Genomic DNA, 18,810 nt, shown 5'->3' on the forward strand with positions numbered 1-18,810 from the left:
GAAACGTCAGCTTCCTGCTCCTCTGATGCTGCCTGGCCTGCTGTGTTCCTCCAGCTCCACACAGTGTTATCTCTGACTCCAGCATCGGCAGTTCTTACTATCCCTACATTAAATGTATGCTTTTTTTCTTTCTATACAGAACCATGAACGCCATAATAATTTCCAAGATGTAACTTGGCAATATTCGACGAGGCAAGGGTAGTTTTAGCTGACTAAAAGGTTTTTCAAAGAGTTAAGCTTTAAGGAGCATTTCTTACGGGAGAGGGAGGGAGAGATTTAGAGAGGACATTCTACACTGAAGCTTATGGCCTCAGAGGGCTAAAGTATGGGTGGGCAAAGATATTGAGTCATCTTGTGAAATAATTTGTGATAATGTACAAATAATAGCTTAGTTCAAGAGACACACAAAACTATCCATTTGGACTTTGCTAGGATTCTGAAAGCAGTGCATTCTGGTACTGGACATATAAACAAGACAGGTGGACATGTTGTATTTTCTTTGTAGCCAGTTTTCGCATTTTTTTGGAAACAGCTATCCCTGCCGCTACTTTGTTGTTAATTAAGTGTGCAGCGATTTCTTTCCCAGTGACTCAATGATCAGTCTTTTCCAACCTGGGTTCCATAAATATTCCTAAAGGGTTCTGTTGTACCACTTCTTCCAAAAGAATATTGTTCTTCCATTTAATGAGAAATGGTTTTTATGTTAGAATTTCACGTTATACTAAAGGATTTCTTAACCAGATGAAGATAATGTATGTTGTACCGAACAAAAGACAAATTTGTAAGTTAAAGAGAGGGTTGATCCTATTGTGTGGTTCCCTGAGTAGACCGTCAAAATCATTTGGTGGAATGCCTCATTGCCAGCATTTTCTAACAGCCACCAAGACATTGCTTGGCTGATGACAAGAAAGGCACTGCCCATCAGATCCTTCACATACACCTAAACTATCTCCACCACTGCATGTTGGCCCTGAAGTGGCTGCGCTGATGAAGAGACAGCTCCTTCTGGAATGTGCCTTTGCAAAGAAGTTCTGGAGAGAGATGCAGTGGTTTCTGTCAAGGTTCATCCCTAGCAGCTCCATGATGCAGGACTCTGTGCTCTGCAGCCTGTTCGCCGGGACACACACCAAGACAAACATCAACTGTGCCTGGAGGATCATCAACCCGGTGAAAGATGCTCTTTGGTCTGCCTGAAACTTGTTGGTCTTCCAGTGCAAGGAGTTGACCCGGACCGAGTGTTGCAGACTGGCAAATTCCAAGGTCCAGGACTGCATGTTGAGGGATGCACTGAAACTTAGGGCAGCTACCGCCAAGGCACAATGTGGAAAGACCGCGGTCTGAGGTCTTTCTGCAAAAATATAGTGGAGCACGTTCAGTTATCAGATCCCCCATTGCCTCAAAATAAAATACTTCCTTCTTGCACGAATTAAAATACCCTTGTTATTTACAACTGCACGGTAGGTATGTGAATATAAAATTCTAATGTATTGTTTGTGTTTCATTTTCCTCTTTGGAATGATTGCACAGAAGAGAATGAGAAGCTTTTTGTCTGTACCTTCAGATATTTTGTTTCTGAATAAAGTCTATTTTTGTAATAAAGAAATCAGTGGCTCCTGGTATTTATAACATTGCATCCAGATCACTTAGACCCTGAGTTGTATTGCTGAATCACTAGTTTCACACCTGATATGGCAATAGGTTTTCAGCTGAAATACTAGAAATACATAAGACAGTTGAATTTGACCTAAAAAGAATATTACTAGATGAAAAAAAAACTTGCCAGATGCAGAGGTAGACCATTTGACCCTCTAAGCTGTTGATCAATATCAACTCGTAGTAGATGGGGTTCTTTAACCAGAACCCCAGTGCTGCCTCTAGGTGGTGATAACTAACTGACAAACATGTTGTTATTAATTTATTTAAAAGAGGAGGTGAATTTGAAACTCAAGGAATGTGGATGTGCCTAACAAGGCCAGCCTTTGTCGTCCATTCCTAATTGCCTTTGGACTGAACAGCTTGTGAGGTCATTTCAGAATCGACTTCAATGCAAGAAGATTTCTTTCTATAAAAGGATTTTTGGGAACCAGGTGGGTTTTTACAACAAACAGCAATACCTCTTACCATCACTGGCATTTTTTTGTCCCAGAATTATTAACTAAATTCCACTAGCTGCTGTAGCAGGTTCCAACCAATGGCCCTAAAACGTTAGAATAGGCTGCTGAGTTATTAGTTCAGTGACATTAATTATCCAATCAATCTGCCAGTGAAATTATAAAAGAGGTTAAGTAGACCATTAGGGCCCAAAAGGATACATATTCTTTGCGACCGTGATTTTAACTCAATGTAGTGAATTGAGATAGTATTACTGTAGGTTTAGAGAAAGTTCACAGCATCTAATTGTAAAGTTATGTTTGGTCTACACACAAGGGCGGGGCGTTATTATTATGGGATGTCTCACCGCGCTAATCGCTAGCCTTCTCTGTATAATAATGACATCTAACGATGTTAAAATCCGTCTGACACAAGACAACAGGATGTGAGATTTTTAACCGTTTACAAAAGGGATTCACTGGGGAGTCCAGATGGGAAGAGGAAACACGAATGAAAAAGGTGTGAGATTGAGCTATTAGCAGCGGGAAGCTGCCGTGAGCATTTACACCTGGAAGATGCTCGGCAGTTTGCAAAAAAAAACTTGAGCGGGTTGTACTAGGCCCAGCTTAGAAACACAGCATTGCAACAGCAGCTTTAGTAATTGTATTTTTGCCTCGTATGAGATCTGTGCGTCCGCTCAAAGTGTTTACAACTAAAATGCTAAGACTGTCTGACTCTGAGACACTGGCATAGGCAAACAATAAATGGATAAAATTCAACAATGGAAACAAACTGTAGTGTGTTGTCTATTGAAATGTGTTTTAAATTTTTAAAGGGGAGGGAGGCGAACTCGATTTTACAAAATCAAGATATTCCTTACCGTCAATACACTAGAATTAGAAAAGCAGGCAGTTTGCAAATAGCAAACACGCCCCCAACACTAATTTGATAATGACCTCTTCACCTGTTATAGAGGTGTTGAGGGATATATATCGGCAATGCAGAAATTGAAAAGCATTCCCCTTCATTTAATAGCGCCCTGGCATCTTTAAAGGTTGATGGAGCCTCAGTTTAACGATAACACATCAGACAATGCGGCTCTCGATCAGGTCCGCACTGAAGTGTTAATCCGGATCATATGTTTAAGTCCCCAGGATTTGAACCCATGATTTTCTGGTGGGATGAAGCATTGATCCAGGCTGACACCTTCAAACGTTAGTCTGATAAACACCTCTCTGTTTTTATATTTATTCTTGGGGCTGCAATTATTACTAATTCCCTAAAGTCCTGAGAAAGGCCTTTTTACTAGAAACGCCAATAAAACGGAATTGCTTGTTAAATCATTTGTCATGCTAACGGCCAAGTGCTGGAAAATGTGATTAGAATAGTTTAGGTGGTGGTTTTTGACTGGCTGGGACACGATATGCTGAACGGCCTTTTCTTAAGCTGTAGATCTCTTTGACTTCAGAGGTAGTCAAGAGTCAACAAAGTTAGTTACTGGAATAAAAACAGAAGTTGCTGGAAAAGCTTAGCAGGTCTGGCAGCAGCTGTGAGGAAAAAGAAAATCAGAGTTAATGTTCCTCAGAACAGCGTGGAGTGGAGTCATATTGAGGCTCAAACTGAGTAAGAATGGTAAGTTTCCATCCCTTAAAAAACTAATGAAGTACAAAATTGTTACAGTGTAGGAAGTTATTTGGCCCTTTGCATCTGCTGTGGACTCTCCAAATGGGCACTCTCCACTTGGAACCCTTGTACTGCCTGTAACCCTGGACATCAAGGTAAGGGTGGAGGTTAGATAGACCTTAGGTTTAGGGTAAACGTTTGGCACAACATTGTGGGCCAAAGGGCTTGTACTGTACTGTACTGTTCTGTTCTATGTTCTATCAACTCTTTTTGAAAACCTTACTTTGAACCTGCCTCCACCACACATTCAGGCAGTCCATTCTAGACCCTAAACATTTTGCTCAATGAAGATGTTTTTTCTCATCTTGCTTTCGCTTTCTTTAGCAATCATTTTAAATCTGTGTCCTCTTGTTCTTGATCCCTTCAAGTAGAAGCAATTTCTTTGTCTTCTCTGCCAGATTGCTCATGAGTTTGAATGCGTCTCTCAGACCTCTTCTGAGCTTTTTCCAAGGAAATTAGTTTGAATTTCTTCAATCTATCTCCTTAACTGAAGTTCTACATCACTGGAATTATTCTGTTAGATCTTTCAGTGCTGTCTCCAATGCCTTGAGATCCTTCCTAAAGTGCAGCACTGCAGCAGAAACTATCGTATAAATTCAGGTTAACCTAATTGCTCTTGTATTATATGCCTGGATTAATAAAGCTTTTCCAATCTTTGTGAATAGCACCCTCAACCCAGCACACTCAAGATCCTGCCACCTTTAATGATTTATGTCCCTATACACACAGTTCTCTCTGCCCTTGCACTCCCTTTTGAGTTGTCCTTTTAAAAATAAAATTGTCTCTGTATTGTTCTTTTACAATAATCAGACAGGTTGCTTCTACTGATGTCAGATCTATACTTCCAGAAATATTCAAATTATTTCAAAGGTGGTTCAGTGGTTAGAACTGCAGCCTCACAACACCAGGGACCCAGGCTCAATTCCAGCCTTGGGCGACTGTCTGTGCAGAGTTTGCATATTCTCCCTATGTCTGCGTGGGTTTCCTCCCACAGTCCAAAGATGTGCAGGTTAGGTGGATTAGCCATGCTAAATTACCCATAGTGTCCAGGGATGTGTAGGTTATGTGGATTAGCTGTGGGAAATGCATGGTTACAAGGATAGTATAGGGATGCTCTTTGGAGAGTCTGTGTTGACATGTTGGGCCGAATGACCTGTTTCCACACCATAGGGATTCTGTAAAAACAAATACTGAAATTGCCCTGATGGAATTTATTGGATTACTGATTCAGTAACTTGATCATTATATGATTGTACCTGTTTTGGACACATTGTATTGCTAATCTTTAAAAACAAAGAGGAAAAGAGAATGAGAATGAAACACCACCTGTACTTCAATTTAACATACTAAATTTTAAAATGTCAGAGAGATGAAAAACATGAATAAAAACAAAATGGATGTTCAATTGTGATGAAAGATTATCAACGTGATGCATCAACTTTGATTATCACTTAGCCAATGCTGCCTGATTTGCTTGAGTATTTCCAGCAGATTATTTTTCATGGCAAAAACACAATACATGCACAAACCCAGAGAGTTAAGGAATTTCAGTGAAATATCCTTCTCTTAGAATACATTTTAACATCTCTGTACACTACTAGTTTCGCTCCTACACACTAGAGAGGTTTAAGGAGTTTGATGAAGGCCCTGACTTCAATGTAGGGCTAAGGAGTGGCTTGATGCACAGTTAGGTAGCTCCATCAGAGCAATGGTAAACTACACCTGACCTGTTCCCTGGTCTCAACAGTGAATGTTGGTCATAAATTCCACCGTTATTTCTTGATCCTTGGTGGAAGTGTGTTTACGTACACCTTGGAATGATTCTACGGAAATCATAGTGACTCTGTTGTAATGGAAACATGAATTTTAGTCACTAGAACAATGATGTTGAACGTTTTGGTAGGAATTATCATCTGGTGAGATATTGCATTTGAGGAAGGGGAGGGAAAGAGAATGTAACTGACTGAGGTAGTTAATAAAAATGAGAAAGAAGCACTTGTGACAGCTCAATCCAGTGAGATGAGTGGCCAGTATGCAACAAACCAAATAGAGAAGGAAGATGACCAGGTTTGAAAAATAAAACCATATGTAGAGAATAGGGGAGGATCAGGTGGAGACTGTGAAGCACACCACAGCTGAATAATTTATGGGCCTCACTTGTGAGAAATCGCCATTCACCCACCTTTATATTTAAGACAGGTACAAGGTGCCAACTGGTCTTTGTGAAACTTTATTCTAACTAGAATCATTAACGTCAATGGAAGAGGGAGAGAAGGAGAGTGTTGGCAAAACAGGATGAGTTGATGGAAACAGGGAAACGGATACCGAAGCTTGTGAGTTCTGTAAGGTTTATGGTCAGGTGAAACATAATCTTATGCAATCTATTACCAATCAATGCACTCCAATGATACACCCAACATGCACTTCAGGAGACTGTGTTAATGTAATCAGTTCCTTTTCTGCTATTAATTAGTTGTATTAATTAATTTAGGTGCCCTGGTATGGTGATTTATAAAACTTTTCACTACTTGTTTTGTAAAAGTACACATTACAATAAATTGCTATTCTATTTTATTAAAATTAATAACTGGAAATTAGTTAGATTCTTACTATGCACGTATAGTTCACACTGGAAGTACAGAAGCGAATAATTCACTCCAGATGGCTTCCGTGAAAGACATTTGAAGTCCACATTAAGGATTTGATGGGAGAATAACATCAGAAAAGATGAGGTCCTCAAGCATGCTGGGATCAACAGCATGAAGCAGAAAATGTTCCAGAAATTCAACTTAGATTGGCAAACCGTGTCTCTTGCTTGGATGAATATAGAATCCCCAAACAGAGGAAGCATCTCTAGGAAGTAAAATGAGTAGTTTCTGCAAGGATTTTGAAATTCATTTGAGATGTGGCCAAAGGTTCTTTTTGAGACAACTAACCTGTTCTTGAAAATCTGAAATCATTTTGTATGAAAGCAATAATTTGACTTAATCAAAACAAACACAGCCAAGTTGGAATACAGAGCTAAAATTTAATTTTTAGACAATCTAAATTGTGACCTTCTATTAATTGTAGAATATACAAAGTGAAAAGAGTGTATTCCTGTAGCTTGGAGCAGAGCAGACAATGAGTTTAAAAACTCACCTGTGAAATTTTTCAAGTTGTTCTAATTGAGTTCACTATCTCAGTTAAAACAATAACCTAACGCAATTTGAACACCACAAACAATGGGATGTGAAGGTAATGGTATAGGACAGATCAGCAGGAACAAGAGTCTGAATCACTGTTAACTATGTGAAGCATTGACGGATAACGTTATTAAAAGGATTTGGCTTTGTATCTTAAGCAATTCTTACGAGTTCTTTCATGTCAAATTCCAAATAGTTGTTTTTACTGCTCTCACATAATCTGTGATTCAGAATACACACAACAGGATAATGCTAGTTCTAAACTAATTATCCAATCTGGTAATCCTGTCAAGGGGTTTCTGGTGCCTGGAGGTGATTTATTTTGCTAGTAATTAAAATCTGCTAGCCACTGTCTGAAGCTGAACCAGAAAATGTGCAGTTTTGCACACAGTCAAAATGGAGGAGACCCTGAACACATTAAGAGACTTTGATGGGAATGTGCTGAGGTGAAGCTGAGGCCCCTGAGGAGATCACAAAACTCCAAACGACCCATTTACACTACCCAATACTTAAAACACTACTTGCTTTGTTTGTTGGATAGAGTCAAACTCCAATGTTAAAGATATTTTTATGGATAAAGGATATTTTTGAAATAAAAAAAACTACTTGCCTTGCATATGGCAGAGTCTACAGTTTGCAAATTGGACTTAACAGTCATCTCAGAGCCAATCAAACCAGTGTGGAAACAGGTCATCCTTGATCCTGATGGACGGCCAAAGAAAAGTTATATTTGACCTTGACATGAGTTTCTAACCGTATATTTGCACCATCATCAAGACTACTCACTTCCACTTCCATTATATTACCTGACTCTGCCCTTGCATCAGCTCATCTGCTTTTGAAACTCTTATTGATGCCCTTGTTACCTCTAGATTTGACTATTCCAATACACTGTTGACTGACCTCCCATCTCGTACTCTCCACAAATTTGAATTCATCCAATATTCTGCCACCTGGGTCCTAAACTGCAAGAAGTGCCACTCCCTCATCAGTCAGTGCTCACATTGGTTCAGTCTGACAAATCCTGAATTTTAAAATTTTCATTCTTGTTTGCAAATTTCTCCATGGCCTAGCACCTCAGCCCAATATTTGTAGCCTCCTTTAACTGAAAAACCAACCCCAAAATATTGCACTTGTCAAATTCAGCTATTCTGTTTGCCTAGGGTTCATATTTGTCTTATCTCAGTTGGCATTTCTCTTTGCAGGTCTGTGGAGCTGTGACAAGAAATGCAAGAACCACATATTTCTGTGAGTGCTTGTGTTACAATTACCACGTGTATCTATGTAGCTCCCTGCATGTACCAAGTGCCTAGAATCACTTCATGGAAATCGAACATAAGAGAACATGAACTACAGTCAAAAGGGTGGGTATTGCATCAGCTTTGAAGCCAAAATGAACGTTACTATAGGTCCAGAGGACGCATTTTCTCTCTCATTCGTGAGACACAACTGGTGATGATTTTAACCTGAGGGTCACTGTGCATCAGATGAGGGACAAGGTTGAGAAAGTGTGGCCTTTGAGATGACCTTAGAGGAGTGGAAACAAAAACGAAGTTGTTGGACAGGCTCAGCAGGTCTGGCAGCATCTGTGAAGGAAAAAACAGAGTTAATGTTTCGGGTCTGGTGATCCTTCGTCAGAACTGATAGTGGCTGGAAAAATGTCAGTTTATGTGCAGATAAAAGGGAGGGAGATGGGGTGTCTTGCACTCCTTAGAGGAGTGGAGTAAGCAGGACAGATAGAATTAAGGAGGATGTTCTCAGTTGATCTGGATGGCTCATGGTTTTCTACCTCTCTGTTGACTCTTTGATACCCGGGGGGGTTGGATTTCGTGCAGAATCTTCCCCCAATGAAGTCGGGTGCGGGGGGGGGGGGGGGGGGGGGGGGGTTGGGGGGGGGGGGGGGGGGGGGAAAGGAGGGAGATTCCTGGCAAATGACAGGATGTCAATTAAGTTAATTAGTGAGCCAACTGACACCCTTTTTCCCTGAAGCCAATGCATTTTACTGGTGCCTTGGGGATTTAACAGAACCATTTGTCTTTCCTGTGCTCGAGGTTTGGCAGGAGCCTCCTATGGAGAGAAGCCATCAGGAAATGCAGGGCCTGTTGAAAACCCCACACCTTTCCTTGTCTCAGATTTCTAATAGGGCTGGCAGAAAAGAGTACCTACCAGCTTCTAATTGGCCGGCTGTTCTCATCGGGTGGAACTCATACCGACTGGAGACCTCAGTTGTGGGAAGGCCCATTGGTGGCCACTTAAGTGCCTGAGGGAAACTGGTTTCTATCAGGTTTTCTCCTTGAAACTTGTGGGGATTCCCTATTCTGAACAGTGGGTGCCATCCCTTTCAGTCTCTCAAAATCCAGCCCCGAGCCATAGATGGGCCATAGTTTTGTCTAGTCAAATGCTGAAAAGACATTAGAAGGTAGCAAGAACTGCAGATGTTGGAGTCAGAGATAACACAGTGTGGAGGTGAAGGAACACAGCAGGCCAGGCAGCACCAGAGGAGTAGGAAAGTCAACGTTTCTGGTTGGGGACCCTTCTTCAGAACTGGGGAGGGGTAAGGGAGCTGGGAAATAGAGGGAGGAGGGCTGGGGCTGGAGGGGTGTTGGGATGGTGATAGGTGGATGCAGGTGAGGGGAGTAGTAGGGATTGGTCAGTGGGAAGTGTGGGGCGAATAGGTAGGGAAGAAGATGGACAGGTTGTGTCAGGTCAAGGAGGCGGGGATGAGAGGGAGGTTTGGATGTGGGATGAGGCCGGGTTTGGGGAGATTTTAAAACTGGTGAATTCTACGTCCAGGCCATCGTGATGTAGGCTCCCGAGATGGAATATGAGATGTTGCTCCTCCAGTTTGCATGTGGTGTCATTGTGGCACTTGGAGGATGCCCAGGATGGACATGTCATCAAGGGAGTGGGAGGGGGAATTAAAATGGTTAGCGACTGGAAGGTGTTGTCGATTATTGCATACAGAATGCAGATGCTCCCACAAAACAGTCCTGGAGTCTGCGCTTGGTCTCACTTATGTAGAAGAAGCCACATTGGGAGCAATGGATACAGTAGACCAGGTTGGAGGATGTCCAGATGAACCCCTGTTGGATGTGGAAAGCTTGCTTTGGGTCTTGGATGGAGGTGAGGGGGGAGGTGTAGGGGCAGGTGTAGCACTTCCTGTAGTTGCAGGGAAAGATGCCAGGGGTGGTGGGGCTAGTGGAGAGCGTGGAGAGGATGAGGGAGTTGCAGAGTGAGCGGTCCCCAAGAAAGGCAGATAGGGGTGGGGAGGGAAATATCTCTTTGGTTGTGGGGACAGATTGTAAGTGGCAGAGAATGATACGCTGGATGCGGAGGTTGGTGAGGTGATATTTGAGAACCAGGGGGGAGTCTGACCTTATTTTTGTTGGGGGAGGGGATTTGAGGGCAGAAGTGCGGGAAATGCAAGAGATGCGGTTGAAGGCATTTTTGATCACCGGAGGGGGGATGTTGCGGTCCTTGAAATAGGGCAACATCTGGGATGTGTGGGAATGGAACACTCCATCTTGGGAGCAGATGCATTGGACACAGAGGAATTGGGAGTACAGGATCACATTCTTGCAGGAAGGTGGGTGAGAGGAGGTGTAGTCAAGATAGCTGTGGGAGTCGGTGGGTTTGAAATCGGTGTCAGTGTTGAGGCGGTCACCAGAGATGGAGACAGAGAGGTCCAGGAAGGGGAGGGAGGTATCGGAGATGGTCCAGGTGAATTTGAAGTTGGGGTGAAAGGTGTTAGTAAAGTTGATGAGGTGTTCAAGCTCCTCGTGGGAGCACGAGGCAGCGCCGATACAGTCATCGATGTAGCGGAGAAAGAGGATGGTGCCGGTGTAACAGCGGAAAAGGGACTGTTCCACGTATCCTACGAAGAGGTAGGCATAGCTCAGACCCAAATGGGTGCCCATAGCCACCCCCTTAGTTTGTAGGAAGTGGGAGGAGTTAAAGGAGAAGTTGTTCAGGGTAAGGACAAGTTCTGTTAAGCAGATGAGGGTGTCAGTGGAGGTGGACTGGTAGAGCCTACGGGAGAGGAAGAAGCGGAGGGTTTTTAGGCGATCTGCATGGGGGATACAAGTGTACAGGGATTGGATGCCCATAGTGAGGATGAGGTGTTGGGGGCCAAGGAATTGAAAGTCTTGAAGGAGATGGAGGGCATGGTATCCTGGACGTAGATGGGGAGTTTCTGGACTAGGGAGAAAAAGACAGAGTCAAGGTAAGTGGAGATGAGTTCAGTGGGGCAGGAGCATACAGATACAATGGGTCGGCCGGGGCAGTCAGGTTTATGGATTTTGGGAAGGAGGTAGAAACGTATGTGGGGTTGGGGAACGATGAGATTGGAGGCTGTGGGTAGGAAGTCACCTGAGGTGATGAGGTAATGAATGGTCTGAGAGATGATGGTTTGGTGATCGAGGTGGGGTCATAATTGAGGCGGCGGTAGAAGGAGGTGTCAGAGAGTTGGCACTGGCCTCTGCGATGTAGAGGTCAGTGCACTATACCACTACTGTGCCCCCTCTTATTCGTGGGTTTGATGGTGAGGTTAGGGTTGGAGTGGAGGGAATGGAGGGTTGTGCATTCCGTGGGGGAGTGAGCGAGGGGGTGCAGAGATTAAGGCGATCAATGTCGGCAGTTGGAGATGAAGAGGTTGAGGGAGGGTAGGATGCTGTGGGGTGGTGTCCAGTAGGATGGGGTTTGTTGGAGGCTGGAGAAGGGGTCTGTAGAGGGCAGGTTAGATTCCCGGTCAAAGAGTTAGGTGCGGAGGCGGAGGCAGCAGACACCGACACGTCCAGACATGAATGGAATTCATTGATGCGTGGGCAGAGGGGAATGAAGACGAGTGCTTTGCCGAGGACTGAATGTTCGTCCCGCAGAGCCTGTGGCTGGGGTTGGGTGTAGACCTGGTGCTGCACGTGGGGATGGAGACTATCTCAGGAGCGGGTGTATGTTTGGGGATGTTCACGTAAGTGGAAGCGAAAGTGACATCTGCGGCAGAAGTGACTCCCCCTCCCATTCCCTGGGTGACATGTCCATCCTGGGCCTCCTCGAGTGTCACAATGACACCACCCACAAACTGGAGGAGCAACACCTCATATTCCGCCTCGGGAGCCTGCAGCCCAATGGCCTGAACATAGAATTCACCAGTTTTAAAATCTCCCCACTCCCCCCGTCCTTATCTCACATCTAAACCTCCCTCTCATCCCCACCTCCTTGACCTGACACAACCTGTCCATCTTCTTCCCCACCTATCCACCCACCCTTTCCACTGACCGATCCCTACTACAGCCCACCAGCATTCATCTACTACCATCCCACCTCCCCCAGCCGCATCCCTCCTCCCTCTCACCTCCTTGATCTGACACTACCTGTCAATCTTTTCTCCCACCTATCTGCCCCACACTTCCCACTGACCAATCCCCACCAACCTCTATCTGCATCCACCTATTACCATCCCACCTACCTTCCCCCAGCCCCACCCCCCTCCCTCTTTTCATTTCCCAGCTCACTTTCCCTTCCCCAATTTTGAAGAAGGGTCCCGACCCGAAATGTCAACTTGCCTGCTCCTTTGGTGCTGCCAGACCTGCTGTGTTCCTCCAGCTCCACACTGTGTTGACTCTGAAAAGACATGATTATTTTAGTGCCTTCTGAGCCAATCCATTGTCCTTTATAAAGTTCAACACATTTTGGCTGTGCGGAACTTTGGCTGTCTGTATTCACTGGTATTCACCTTTGATCTTTTGATTAAGCTTAGCTATATTTGTGCTCAGTGTCCCTGTAGGTGGAAGAAGAAAAAGAATGAACTATTTGCTATCCAGTAACACCCCGCTCCCTAGATTGAAAGTGAGTCTGTACTGAGGAGACATTGTCTCTGATCTCTTTCATGATTGAATACCCTGCCAACACTGACTGACTGGGCTCAGTTAACAAGAATGGCCACTTGGATGAGATACCAGAAGCTAACAGCAGTCCTATGGAAATATATTTCAACAAGAATCAGTGCCATCTGGAAAGGAGGAGAAAATGACAAACAGGAAAGCGCTGCAATCGATTTATCAGTAGCTCAGTGGGTTAATGATCTGCCCACCGCTAAAATAACGCCTTTATCTCCCTCATTGTTTCTACCTCCCTTTTCACTATCTGAGGGACAAATAGAGAGGGGAAGGAACAGAAATTTAGTAACATATATCTCCTCTTTGAGATAAACCTTTTCCAAAGCATTCTCCCTATGTTTTCCCATTTCCTTTTCATGCAGGATATTTCTGCATGCAATGCATATTTCAGTGTGATTTCACAATAGCTGGCAGCCATTTGATTCACTTGAAAACATTTTTTTCCATGTGTATCAGGCAATCTCGGGAGTGTGACCTGCTTCTTGACCTTTTTGAGGCAGGAACAGTGCTGGATCTCACTTGATGTCCCTCAGGAGAAACAGAGTGTGAATCAGGAGCTCTTCCCAATCCCTGAGATGCTGAGGTTAATTGCAGCAGTTGAACTGCCAGCTTAAATAACTGAGACTAATGAATTTAAACCTAATTATCTTGTTTAGTTTTCATCTCACACCATGGGGACTATAGTCTGTGGAAGAATTCCAACGGCCTGGACTGTAGCTAATATAACCCCACTTCTTAAAGAAGGAGGGAGAAAGAAAAGGGGAAATTATAGGTTGGTTAGCCTGACTTCGGCGGTGGGGAAAATGCTGGAGTCAATCATTAAGGATGTAATAACTGAGCATTTGGAAAGTGGTGACAGGATTGGTCCAAGTCAGCATGGATTCACTAAAGGGAAATCATGCTCGACAAATCTTCTGGAATTTTTTGACAATATGACTAGTAGAATGGACAAGGGTGACAAGGATGTGTGTATCTGGACTTTCAAAGGCTTTTGACAAGGTCTCACACAAGGGATTAGTAAGCAAGATTAAAGCTCATGATATCAGAGGTAATGCATTGACATGGATAGAGAACTGGTTGGCAGGCAGGAAGCAGAGAATTGGAATAAACGGGTCCTTTTAATAGTGGCAGGTAGTGATGAGTGGGGTACTGCAGGCTTCAGTGCTGGGACCCCAGCTGTTTATAATATACAGGAACAATTTGGACGAAGAAATTGAATGCAATAATGCCAAATTTGCAGACGACACTATGCTGAGTTGCACAGTGTGCTGTGTGCTAAGAGGCCACAGGGTGACTTGGACAGACTGGCTGAGTGGGCAAATACTTGGCAAATACAACATAATGTGGATAAATGTGAGGTTATCCACTTTGGTGGCAAAAACAGGAAGGCAGATTATCATCTAAATGGTGGCAGTTTAGGAAAAGGTGAGTTGCAATGAGACCTGGGTGTCATGGTGAAACAGTTACTGAAGGTTGGCATGTGGGTACAGCAGGCAGTGAAGAAGCTAATGGCATGCTGGCCTTCATAGCGAGAGGATTTGAGTATCGGAGTAAGGATGCCTTTCTGCAGTTATACAGGGCCTTGATGAGGCCACACCTTGAGTATTGTGTGCAGTTTTGGTCTCCTAGTCTGAGGAAGGACATTCCTGCTATTGAGGGAGTCCAGCTAAGAATCATCAGACTGATTCCCGGGATGGCAGGACTGACATACGAGGAAAGACTGGATCGACTCGGCTGGTACTTGCTGAAATTTAGACGAATCGGGGGGGAATCTCATAGAGACATATAAAACCCTGATGAGATTGGACAGGCTAGATGCAGGAAGAATGTTCCCAATATTGAGGAAGTCCAGAACTAGGAGTCACCGTCTAAGAATAAGGGGTAAGCCATTCAGGACTGAGATGGGGAAGAATTTCTTCGCTCAGAGAGTTGTGAACCTGTGGAATTCTGTTGGGGTCAGTCTGTTAGATATATTGAAAAGGGTGCTGGACGTGTCTAAAGGGATCAAGGGGTATGTAGAGAAAGCGGGAGTGGGATATTGAAATTGCATGAATGGTGGTGCAGGCTTGAAGGGCCGAATGGCCTACTCCTGAACCTGTTTTCTATGTTTCTATGTGCTATCCTCTGGTAATGGTAATGAACGCTACCATTGATTTCCAAACACTGATGATCAGCCACCAGCTGGGCCATGCAAAATGTGGCCAAATGAACGGTTTAGACTCCAACAATGAAGGAAACCATTTGACCCATCAGATTGCACCAATTGTTTGAAATGCTGATCCAATTAGTCCCACCCTACTGCTCATTTACCAAAGCCCTGCAATTTTTTATTTTTCAAGTATTTATCCAAATCACTTTTGAAAGTGACTGTTGAATTTGCATCCCACCTTTTCAGGTACTGCATTCTAATTTTCAACAAATTGTTGCCTAAATTTTATCTTCCTTATCTTTCCTCTGGTATTTTTGCCAAATATCTCAATGTCTATGATCTATTGTCAGCAGTCCAGTTGGAACAGTTTCTGCCTATGTATTTTCGGTTCTATTAAATCCTCTCATAATTTTGAACACATACATTAAATCTCTCTCTAATCTTCTCTATTGCTGTAGAACAGCATTTGTCCTTACTGCAACATCTCTTTATAATGGCACAGGAACTGTAACAGACCATTTAGCCAATGGCTAATCTGTAACTGAATCCCGTTTACTTGTCTCAGTTCCATATCCCTTAATAATTTTATCTCTCAAAAATCTATTGGTTCTTTTTGAAGTTTTAAATTGATCTTCAGCCTCAACAGCTTTTGTAAAGGGGTAGTGGTGTTTGGGGATGAAGCAAGTTCCAGATTTAAAATTGTGTGTGTTCTAGTTCTTCACATCAACTTCTTACCTGTATTGAATCTCATCCCTCATTCTGGACTCCTGCTGCCCCCACTCTGCAACCTGAGCAATGGAAATTGTTTCTCTCCAGCTACTCTATCAGTTAATTTCAATATGACCTCATTACATTTTTAACTTAAATTCCAATTATCAAAGGTTGATCTTCGGAAGACCATGTGAAATCAAGAGAGGTTGTCTTAAGTTCTACCAGTTGAGCTCTGAAGGCACCTACAAATTTTATCACAAATATTATGAGAAAGTATCTTCCCTGCCATACAAATAATCTTGACTCATGGCCACTCTTTCATTTTTGAGTCAGAAGGTCACAGGTTCAAGTTCTGAATGCAGGCTGAACACACAATGTTGATATTTTTAATCAATCTGTTCAGCGATGTTAGGACACAACTTTGGAACAGGTGGGACTTAAAGACATAATGTAAGCTGAAACTTCAGTGCAATACCCAGGGAGCTTAGTAATATGAAATGTATCACCTTGTGGATGAGTCTGCCATCACAGGTGGTGTTAAAGGTCTCGAAGAACTTTACAAAGAAGTGCAGGGTACTTCTCCCATTGCCCTGGCCAAGATATATCCCTTGGCCTTAACATATATCTCAAAGAACATGGCAACAAAAGAAAGGGTTTGAGGTATCTTGAGAATGTGAAGAAATTTAGAAATGTATGGAAACTAACCATGAGTGACATGATTCAGCAGGTTGTAGCCTCTGCTCCAGTTCCATGTTTAAACACTTGTTAATCACTAGCCATATTGCTCAATGGGTCATAAATGGTATTGCTTTTTTGAGTGAAAATATAGAGTCCACCCCTTAAAATCCATAATAAGTACAGAAAGTTTGTACTACTAATTTCCTAGATTTGCTTAAATGCTGTGGCAACCCGTATGAAATGAAACTTCACCTTTAGAGCTGAAACTATCACTTAAAACAGATTTCTTCCTTATAGCCATTTTAACTGGATGCTAAATTATACATTTTAGGGTGCAGTATTGTTGTCAACTCTGTTTGAAAAAGGCCATTCAGCCCAAATTCTTGGAAGTTTTCTCACATCATATAATGTCACAAAGGACCTCACTCCTATTGGTTCATGTTTCAGATGCACTGCCTTCCTATGTCAGTTGGAAAGAAACAAAATTTTTGTTACCCAATTGGATTAAACTTGACTGTCATTAAAGCCCCAGCTAGCATTTTACACCCCCTGCATGGGAGCAGGTGGTGAGAAGGGATGTAAAATTGAGTGGGGTTGTGGGGTGCCATGGTTATTACCTCTGCTGGAATGCGACCAGTTGGGGGTTTTGAGGGGTGGTCTCCCCTCTCTTGAGCCAACTGAGGCTCAAATGGACTGTCTGGTAGCATTTGAAGGCAGGATATCCTCACTCATAGGGTTGATGCCATAACTTCAGGCAAATAACAGCCCGACAGAGTAAAATCTGGCCATAGATTCCAGGATGGTAGGGCTCACCCTTGAAACTTCCACATAGTAGGTCCGACCATTACCTCTGCTTAAATCCTCACCCCTCTCATATTTATATTTTACGACTTATAAATTGAAGAGTTAGAAGAAAAAAAATTTTTGGAAGTTCTCCAAAGTTATTTTTTTCTCATGGACTGTTTTCAGCAGTACCCTGGAGATTAATCCTCTATTGTTGGAGATTCCAAGATAAGCCTAGAGCATTGGTCACTGGAGAATAGAGTGAGCTAATGTTGGTGGAACGGAAGTCTGGTTTGGCAGCAGATGTCACAGTCCTTCGACTGAAGTACAAAACCTGCCAAAATTCCAAACAATCTTCTTCAGCAACTCATCTTTCTTTGTCATAATATTGCAATCTTCCTTTAGGGAATTTGTGAAATATTCTATGCTCCTGCAATATATAAACATGCTGTCATTGCTTTGATTACAACTGTTTGAAAGTACCACCTTCAAAACAATCATAGTTTTAATGGTTTTTATTTTCTGATAACTGTTCAATTTAAAAAGCTTTTTAAATCTTTAGTTCAAATGTTTCAAATTACAAGGCAAAAGTCCGGAATGTGAGGGAATACTCCCCACTTGCCTGGATGGGGGCAGCTCTAACAACGCTCAAGAAGCTTGACACCATCCAGGACAAAGCAGCCCACTTGGTTGGCACCATATCCACAAACATCCAACCCCTCCACTACCAATGCTTAGTGGCAGCAGTAACTATCATCTACAAGATAGACTGCAGAAAGTAACCAAAGATCCTAAGACAGCACCTTCCAAACCAACGATCACTTTCGCCTACAAGGACAAAGACAGCAGATACATGGCAACACCACCACTTGCAGATCCCCTCCAAGCACTCACCATCCTGACTTGAAAATATATCGGCATTCCTTCACTGTTGCTGGGTCAAAATCCTAGAATTCTCTCCCTAATGGAATTGTGGGTCAACCAACAGCACATGGACTACAGCAGTTCAAGAAGGCAGCTCACCACTACCTTCTCAAGGGCAACTAGGGATATGGGCAATAAATACTGGCCCAGCCAGCAATGCTCCCCTCTCATGAATGAATTAAAAAAAGTGAAACTTTGAGGAAAACTGCTCAGTCCAGTACACTAAAAACGGTGGCTCTAAATGCCTTGTCATAAAGTCCTAATTGACTGGTTGCTTTAGTCTGTAGTATTTTATACCGTCTTATAACCTGAAGATGGAGTAAAAATATTTATGGAACTTTCAGGACGTAGCCTGCCATAACTGGGTACATTACTAAGAAGAAGAAGGACGACATGTTGACTGAAGTTTAAAAGTCACTTTGCAGAAACTGTATAGTTAAATAGTTTGAAAAAGAAAGGTGTATTTACAATGTCTGAATTGTAACGGTATGTGAAATCTGAAAACTATAGAAACTTCATCAGTTTCATCAGTACATGGAATTAGAGAATGATTATAAACGGACACTGAGTGCTTCAGCAAAAAGTATATGAACCCTAATGAACTTCAGATTGATCCTCACAAAGTGAGTTGATAGAGTCATTCAGATCAAATAGCCCACGGTGACCATGTTCCCAAACTAAACTAGTCCCACTTGCCTCTGTTTGACCCATA

General features: G+C 42.9%; 1 protein-coding gene across 1 annotated transcript in view; it reads left to right on the plus strand.

The window, feature by feature from the left end:
* The first annotated feature begins 3,609 nt into the window (after positions 1–3,609).
* LOC109917556 overlaps positions 3,610–18,810 on the plus strand; it is a 75,181-nt gene continuing 59,980 nt past the window's right edge. Inside the window, exons 1-2 of the mRNA XM_020517398.2 lie at positions 3,610–3,723; positions 8,165–8,323. Coding sequence (XP_020372987.2) covers positions 8,187–8,323 — 137 coding nt within the window. The 5' untranslated portion in view covers positions 3,610–3,723; positions 8,165–8,186. The remainder of the gene's footprint in view (positions 3,724–8,164; positions 8,324–18,810) is intronic.

Source organism: Rhincodon typus, chromosome 39 (genome assembly GCF_021869965.1).
Source record: "Rhincodon typus isolate 14 chromosome 39, sRhiTyp1.1, whole genome shotgun sequence".
NCBI lineage: Eukaryota > Metazoa > Chordata > Chondrichthyes > Orectolobiformes > Rhincodontidae > Rhincodon > Rhincodon typus.